Source organism: Oncorhynchus gorbuscha, linkage group LG06 (assembly GCF_021184085.1).
Source record: "Oncorhynchus gorbuscha isolate QuinsamMale2020 ecotype Even-year linkage group LG06, OgorEven_v1.0, whole genome shotgun sequence".
Taxonomy (NCBI): domain Eukaryota; kingdom Metazoa; phylum Chordata; class Actinopteri; order Salmoniformes; family Salmonidae; genus Oncorhynchus; species Oncorhynchus gorbuscha.
Window position 1 is genome coordinate 55,411,885 of NC_060178.1, and position 8,798 is coordinate 55,420,682.

Genomic DNA, 8,798 nt, shown 5'->3' on the forward strand with positions numbered 1-8,798 from the left:
TGCAGCCCCCTGGGGGCTTGAAGGCTCATTCCACTAGCTCTTGGGCACTGATTAAGGGCATTTGTTTGCAATACTGCACGTTGGGCCACCCCTCATACATTTGAGGTTTTAACAGGTTTCTGCTCCTTCGTTGGTGCATACTGTCCTCCGTGTTGGTGCCTCAGGGGTGATATTGTTGGGACTAGTCTGGCTTCGGAGAGCAAGTGGGCAATCTATATCCCCATTGTGAGAAAGTGAAGCGATATATTTGAAATAGAATTTGGGGTTACTTACGTAACCGAGATTACGAAATTACATTTACGTCATTGTGAGTGACTAGACTAAACACGATTGCACTGCATTTAAATATTTTCCAGCGATAATCCCATGTCTGTGGTTGTACTTCACCTCTCAAACAACTGACTTGTCATTTTTTTAATGTTGTACTCAAATTTGATTGAATATTAAAATATATTTCTTATTTCTACTGTGTAAGTTCTTTGTCCTGGGTCTATGAAAAATACTGTGTCTACACAAACAATTTCAGTAAATTAAAGATCTGACGACATGACAATTATTTTACATGTTCATCTGTTTAATGAGTTAAACATGAACATTTTCACCCAGCTCTTTTAAATTATATTGGTTATACATTTGGGACCAAATCCATAGTGGTCATTCTCATGCATGCCTCTCTTCCTTGGAATTATACCCCGAAAAAATATATAAATGCTACATGCAACAAATTAAGTAATTTAGTTCAGTTACCTTTGCTATCGCCCCGTAGCACTCACTTGTGTCATCATGAATGCTTTGAGAGGCAAGTTAAGGATCATATCACCTCTAGCTTACCTGACACCCTAGACTCACTTCAATTTGCTTACCCGCCTAATAGATCCACAGACGTTGCAATTGCCATCACACTGTCCTACCCCATCTGGACAAGAGGAATACCCATGTAAGAATGCTGTTCATTAACTATAGCTCAGCATTCAACACCATAGTACCCTCCAAGCTCCTCATTAAGCTTGGGGCCCTTGGTCTGAACCCCTTCCTGTGCAACTGGGTCCTGTACTTCCTGACGGGCCATCCCCAGTAGTGAACCTTTATTTAACTAGGCAAGTCAGTTAAGAACAAATTCTTATTTTCAATGACTGCCTAGGAACAGTGGGTTAACTGCCTGTTCAGGGGCAGAACGACAGCTTTGTGCCTTGTCAGGTAGGGGGGTTTGAACTTGCAACCTTCCAGTTACTAGTCCAACGCTCTAACAACTAGGCTACCATGCCGCCCCACTTCACTGATCCTCAATACAGGGGCCCCACAAACGTGCATGCTCAGCCACTTCCTGTTCACCCATGCCTCCAACTCACAAATCAAGTTTGCAGACAACAACCATAGTAGGCCTGATTACCATCAATGACGAGACAGCCTACAGGGAGGAGGTGAGGGCCCTGGGAGAGTGGTGCCAGGTAAATAACCTCTCACTCAATGTCAACAAAACAAAGGAGCTTATCGTGGACTTCAGGAAACAGCAGAGGGTGCACACCCCTATCCACATCGACGGGAACGCAGAAAGCTTCAAGTTCCTCTGCATTCACATCACTGACGATCTGAAATGGTCTACACAGACAGTGTGGTGAAGATGTCACGAGGCTGAAGAAATTTGGCTTGGCCCCTAAAACCCTCAAACTGTTAGATGCTCAATTGAAAGCATCCTGTCAGGCTGTATCATCGACTGGTACGGCAACAGCACCGTCCGCAAGGTTCTCCAGAGGGTGGTGCGGTCTGCCCAACCCATCACCGGGGGCAAACTACCTGCCCTCCAGGACCCGATATCATAGGAAGGCCAAAAAGGTCAAGGACAACCACCCTCTCCCCTGCCTGTTCACCCCGCTATCATCCAGAAGGCGAGGTCAGTACAGGTGCATCAAAGCTGGGACCGAGACTGAAAAACAGCTTCTATCTCAAGGCCATCAGACTTAAATAGACATCACTAGCCATCTTCCATCCGGTTACTCCTCCTGCACCTTAGAGGCTGCTACCCTATATACATAGACTTGGAATCACTGGTCACTTTGATAATGTTTAAATACTGCTTTAGTCATCTCATAAGTATATACTATATTTTAGTCAATGCCACTCTGACATTGCTCAATCTAATATTTATATATTTCTTAATTCCATTCTTTTACCTTTAGATTTGTGTGTATTGTGAATTGTTAGATACTACTGCACTGTTCGAGCTAGGAACACAAGCATTTCACTACACACACACACATACTTAGACTGTATTGCGGATGTGGCCAATAAAATTTTATTTGACGCCTTTGTGCTCACTGGTAGCAGGGATCTGCCCTCTGACGTGATGAGCACATTAATATTGCAGGGGAATTCCACCTTGTGGTAGTTGAAGTCATAATCAACCTTCTGCCAGGAAATCAGGTTCCCCAGAGCCGGGATGTTCCAGACACCTACAACAGGACACATTTCTATGAACATATTACCACAACACAAGGTTATTCAATGGATTAAATGACATTGCACTACAGCAATTGGTATACTAAATGAATGAATATACCATGACTGTTGCACAAAAAGCTAGAGGCACTTCTGTGGGTATCTTAAACTAGTTCCCAGTCTCTGCGGTACAGTACATCTTTCAGCATGCCCAGAAACAACCCTTCTCCCGAGATATGAGTGAATAAGACAGGTATAAGCAATGTCTAAAATTCTACCCAGCCTATCAGAGAGCAAGGTGGAGCAACTACCTCAATGTGTACACCTATCAAATACTCTCTGATCTACACAAATGTCTTAGGTTAGAGGTTGGCAGGGCCTCGTCTCTGGGCCAAACTCTGGCCCTAGTTGCTCCTCAATGTGCCCTGTTGTTCCCAGAGCCCCCTCTTACCTGAGGTGTCCAGTTGACCCTGCTCCAGCTGCATCTCATCCAGGAAGAGGACAGTGTCCCTGGCCAGCTGCAAGGCTCCACTCACCAGCTGGTTAGCCACAGAGTCCTTCTTGGGCACCAGATGCAGGCTGTTCATGGTGTTGGTGTGGAGGCTCATACTGAGATGGTAAGACTACCGGAGAGAAGAAAAAAACTAACCACAGTTACTTTAACATACTTTGATAAACTGTTTGTATAATTAAGTCTTGTGATGTATGTTGTGCAACACAATTAAACTGTCAATCTTCAAAGCCTCTCCACTCTCAAACCCATGATTCCCTAATCCATACGCACAAAAATCTTATTTCTCAAAGTTTTTGCACAAATTTGTTTACATCCCTGTTAGTGAGCATTTCAAGAAGTTGATTAAACACATCATTACACAGGTGCTCCTTGTGCTGGAGACAATAAAAGGTCACTTTAAAATGTGTTGTGTGACAAAACTACACAATGCAACAGATGTATCAAGTTGAGGGAGTGTAATTTGCATGCTAACTGCAGGAATGTTTACCATAAACTGCCTCCTTTTAGATAATTTGGCAGTACATCCAACCGGCCTCACAACCACAGACCACGTGTAACCGCACCAGCCCAGGACATCCATATCCAGCTTCTTCAACAGCAGGCTTGTTTGAGGGATGCGCTGGGGAGTATTTCTGTCTATAATAAAATCCCTTTCGGGGAAAAACAAATTGACTGCACCCCTGCCAAATCACGTGAAATCCATAGATTAGGGCCTAATGAACTAATTTCAATCGACTGATTTCCTTACATGAACTCAGTAAAATCTTTCAAATGGTTGTTTACATTTTTGTTCAGTATATATATTTACAAAGTATGCATTCTTTCAGTATTGTCAAACAAACCTAATACTGACCTTAAGTGGAGGGCAAAATTAATTTTAGTCTTGACAATGAAGAAACTGTACTGCAGGCCCAGAGTTGCATATTAGTGTTCTATTCAATTTTAATCTAAATTACTAAAGTGGCACCCACATATGCTGTTAACCCTCAATTCAAATCTCAAATAACAGTCAACTCAATTTCGATTTGATATGGAGCATGATACAATATATTAAACACACACAAGGCACCAGCAGTTGGATGATCTGACACGAGTCGCTCTGTGTATGAGTTGAGCAGACCGCCACTGAATTTACCCAGAGGCAGGACATCTGATGTACCTGCGATGAGAGACCCACACAACCACTATCAGGAACCACTTGTATTTTTATTTATTTTTTACTTCCAAATGGGGACTCTTTCGTTCGACCACGGAGAGATCAGGTGCGCTGCACTCTTCTTTTTAAATGTTTTATTTTTATGGAGAGGAGCAGGAGCAGTGTGGCACGAAGAGAGAAAGTAGCTAAACAGACTAGTGTTGCCAACTACTGTTCAGGGTAAGTTGCTCGAGACAGGTTGATTTGTTGCTAAAAGACGTTGTGGTTTCATTGCGTCATTACGTAAAATATACAATAACGTTACTCAATTTGACTGGCCATCTCGGCAAAAAATATGATTTGACATTTGTTCAGGTACAGACTCCCACTCTTTTCTGTAGTTTTGATTGATGCTGTAAGTTCTGTTCAAGAGTTAACATTCGTGACCAACTATGTTCATTGGGTTTGGCTCGTCGTACTACCCGTACTACTACTGCTGACGTCACTCACAATGCACTTTTGCAGCCAGGCACGTGTGTTTTGACAGTGTGACAGAGAACATCGTTTTTGTGTCATTTAGAGGAAAATTGTGTGCATTTTAGTGTTTGAGTCACTTTTCAAAAGTAGCTACATTTGTTGCTAGGTGCTGTTTGAAAATAAAGTTGCCAGGGTAGTCCTGAAAAGTTGCTAAATCTAGCAGCAAGATTGCTAAATTGGCATCACTGAAACCGACTCGCGCTAGACAAACTTTTTGCTACCATCGGTCATCTTGTGAGGATTTAAAATATGCTTGGCCTATTGGCCTGTGTATGTTAGAAGTAACATTTTGCAACATATGGTGTGACTAACGGCAAGGCTGTGGCTGTCCTTGGGTGTAGGCAGTTATCATGAGTTGTTGGGGGCACATACAGAACAGTGTTGCGAGAACAAACGGTCTTTTGTTAGATAACAGGAGCCAGATGTGTGATAACTGTATCGAGAGTATGAGCGCATAGATATTCTACACAGCAACAGTTACATCTATCAACTGGAGCGCCTAGGGGCTGGGACCAGCTCGTGCGCCAACAATCAATGATAGGTTGAGTAAATTTAAACCATTAAATCATTCAAATCCAGACAGAAAATATTTACACAAGCAATCTAATATCACACAGTCAAACTCTCCGTCGTTTAGTTAAGTTCACCATTCTGCGATTCTCTACTCTGACAGGCCAGCTCAGAAGCAGGAACTACTTCTGTCAGAGTATATTAGAATAACTTTGTCAGGAACAAGTCAGTTCTCTGTTCTGCCCTGTGTGGGATTACAGCGAACCCGTATATACGAAAATTGCATTTACCATTTATTGCTTAGCTAATAAAAGTACATAGTATACAATCAGTGACTCAGTGTCATAACTTGTTCTGATACCAGATTCGAATTGACGCAACCCTAACAATCTATAACCATGTTTCCATCCAGTTTTTATGCAAGTCTGCTTGATGCTCCTTTCTAATATAGAGGGTTTTATTCTGGTGACATGATTGATGCTTGACAAATACAAATATTATCCATAATAATCTCAAGTAGACGAGTCTACCCGCAGTTTACCAATAGCTGTTGGCTAGAGCACACTAGCCAAGACCAGAGTAGGCACATTTTCCCTTTAAATTAACCGTTTTAGTGACAAAACTAGTAGAGTTGAAAATGTGATGGAAACACATACTTTTATTCCTTACATGAAAACTTACACGAAAAAGTTAGCCAGCTAGCTGGAGTTGCCAGGCTAATTTGCTGCGCTCCCCGTCCTTGACTACAACAACCCTTTTCATATGAAACACCCTACCTGATGGTTGATCATTGTAGCCTACTACAAGTACTCGGCTATGGGTACAGATTTCTATGGGGTGAACTCATAACTGTCTAATGTAATGGTTTATCATTGTCGGCTTTGTAGCAATGTTACATATTGTTTTTAAAATATTTTATTTTCTCAAAAAGGAACACTCTTGCAAGTAATTGAATACTAACTTCCATTCACATATTCAAATAACCGTGCCCATTCCTAGTGGGGGTACTCACTATACGCTACAGATATGGAGTAATACAGTGCATTCAGAAAGTTGTGTGCTCTCTGTTCCTCTGGAGTCGCCTTACTCTGTGGGGTCTTTGAAGTATTCCAACACTTTTGCTTCCCATTCTGGGTTAGAGTTGCTCTGGGCTGCAGGACAGAGGGTCGGGTCAGACAAACCACATCCTCATTATGCATGCTGATCAGGATAAATTCACATGGCTGTTATGGTTGTAAAGACGAGATGTAAACAATGTGTATTGACTAATCATAAGAAACAACAGCAACTATCACAATACAAAGATAAATTCCCCACTAAATATGAATTAACTCCCAATTAACCAGTGTTTATTGAAACACGACTAAAGCAGTTCCATGTAAGCAAGCTTAGTAACTCATTCCAGTCTGATACGTTTGTTTACTCTGATAAGCCTTATTGGTCTGTTTACCTAGAAACATCTGTTTGTTTTTTTCAAACGCCTAGCTAGCTTACTGTGGTTTGCACTCACTAGCTAGCCTCGGCGGGATTGTTGTCCCTAAACCTGGACAGTTGTTGCTAACGTGTGCTAATGAGACTAGAATGAAGTTGTATACAGCAGCCAACTTTCCAGGACATAGACATGTCTAATATGGGCAGAAAACTTAAGTTCTTGTTTCTCTAACTGCAATTAACAGTAGCTATTACAGTGGAAAAAATAGCAAGCTATTGTTTGAGGAGAGTGCACAACAAAAAACGGGTTTGATACATTCACCTCTGCAGGTAAATAATGTACTTTACAGTCAGTAATCTTGCTCTGATTTGTCATCCTGAGGGTCTCAGAGATAAAAATGTGGCATAATTTTGTTTGATAAAATCCATTTCTATGTTCAAATGTAGGAACTGGGGTCTACCGTTTGACCCCACTGCGGTCTCTGGCTCCATACCCACCCCGCCATCAAATCAAATCAAATCAAATTTATTTATATAGCCCTTCGTACATCAGCTGATATCTCAAAGTGCTGTACAGAAACCCAGCCTAAAACCCCAAACAGCAAACAATGCAGGTGTAAAAGCACGGTGGCTAGGAAAAACTCCCTAGAAAGGCCAAAACCTAGGAAGAAACCTAGAGAGGAACCGGGCTATGTGGGGTGGCCAGTCCTCTTCTGGCTGTGCCGGGTAGAGATTATAACAGAACATGACCAAGATGTTCAAATGTTCATAAATGACCAGCATGGTCAAATAATAATAAGGCAGAACAGTTGAAACTGGAGCAGCAGCACAGTCAGATGGACTGGGGACAGCAAGGAGCCATCATGTCAGGTAGTCCTGGGGCACGGTCCTAGGGCTCAGGTCCTCCGAGAGAGAGAAAGAAAGAGAATTAGAGAGAGCATATGTGGGGTGGCCAGTCCTCTTCTGGCTGTGCCAGGTGGAGATTATAACAGAACGTGGCCAAGATGTTCAAATGTTCATAAATGACCAGCATGGTTGAATAATAGTAAGGCAGAACAGTTGAAACTGGAGCAGGAGCATGGCCAGGTGGACTGGGGACAGCAAGGAGTCCTCATGTCAGGTAGTCCTGGGACATGGTCCTAGGGCCCAGGCCAGTTGAAACTGGAGCAGCAGCATGGCCAGGTGGACTGGGGACAGCAAGGAGTCATCATGTCAGGTAGTCCTGGATGTGTGACAGTGAGTGTATAAGCTAATGATCCATCATGTATGTCATTCCTGGGAGTGTGTAAACTTTTTTTATTACCATAGCATTTTTGTATGTTCTCAATCTCTATAGTTATGTACTTAAATGTATCAAATTTGGGCAAACTCCTGACAGACTTGATACAAAATATTGTGCAGGAATGTAATTCTAAATAGGCTCATATCTTAAAGTATGGCCTTTCTCTTACATTTCAAAGATGGAACAACATGTTTTATAGAAAATGCATGTTTTTTTTAGTTTGTATGATCTTTTACCAGATCTAATATGTTATATTCTCCTACATTAATTTCACATTCCCACAAACATCCAAGTGTTTCCTTTCAAATGGTATCAAGAATATGCATATTCTTGCTTCAGGTCCAGAACTACAGGTAGTTAAGATTTGAGTTTGTCATTTTAGGTGAAAATTGAAAAAAAGTGTTCAACCCTTAAGAAGCTAGCGAACATTAGTTAGCTATTGAGGTGGCTAGCTAACTAGCTAAATTCCCGAACAAAACATATTCTCGTTAGCACCACCTCCACAGGATTTGTTTGCTTACCAAACATCCCTTCGACAACGCTCAAGGGGTTGTTTATCCAATCATGAGATGAAGGCATTGTTTACCAGTACATCCTTTGGAGGGCTGATGAAACAAAGTACAGAAAATATAAATAATTATGCCTCAATAACTTTATCACTCGACTAGCTCTCTCCTGGCCCAGGTTATACCTCACTGGTTCACAGTGGCGGGAAACCTGCGTCACTAGATATTATACACTTTTTGGGATATTTTCGAGAATATATTTAATATTATTGCATTTTAAATAAGTATTCTGTTAATAAGGTTGGCTGTCGACTAGAGAGTAAAGTCAATCAGAAACATTGTTAACCTTTTTATTTTTTATTTTATAAATTACAGTACCTCAGCCACAGCAGTAGATGGCAGCATTGAATCTTACTCATATATTTATTCCCGTACCCGGTCCATCAA

The 8,798-nt window shown here is 41.7% G+C and overlaps 1 protein-coding gene across 1 annotated transcript; it reads right to left on the reverse strand.

The window, feature by feature from the left end:
• Positions 1-1,621: 1,621 nt before the first annotated feature.
• Positions 1,622-8,549, reverse strand: LOC124038107 (mini-chromosome maintenance complex-binding protein-like). The gene is made up of 5 exons (XM_046353575.1): positions 8,367-8,549; positions 6,220-6,283; positions 3,438-3,600; positions 2,888-3,059; positions 1,622-2,450 (listed from the first exon to the last, which is right to left on the reverse strand). Exons 1-5 carry the CDS (start codon positions 8,422-8,424, stop codon positions 2,206-2,208), a joined length of 702 nt encoding a protein of 233 aa, XP_046209531.1. The 5' UTR covers positions 8,425-8,549; the 3' UTR covers positions 1,622-2,205.
• Between the last annotated feature and the right edge of the window lie 249 nt (positions 8,550-8,798).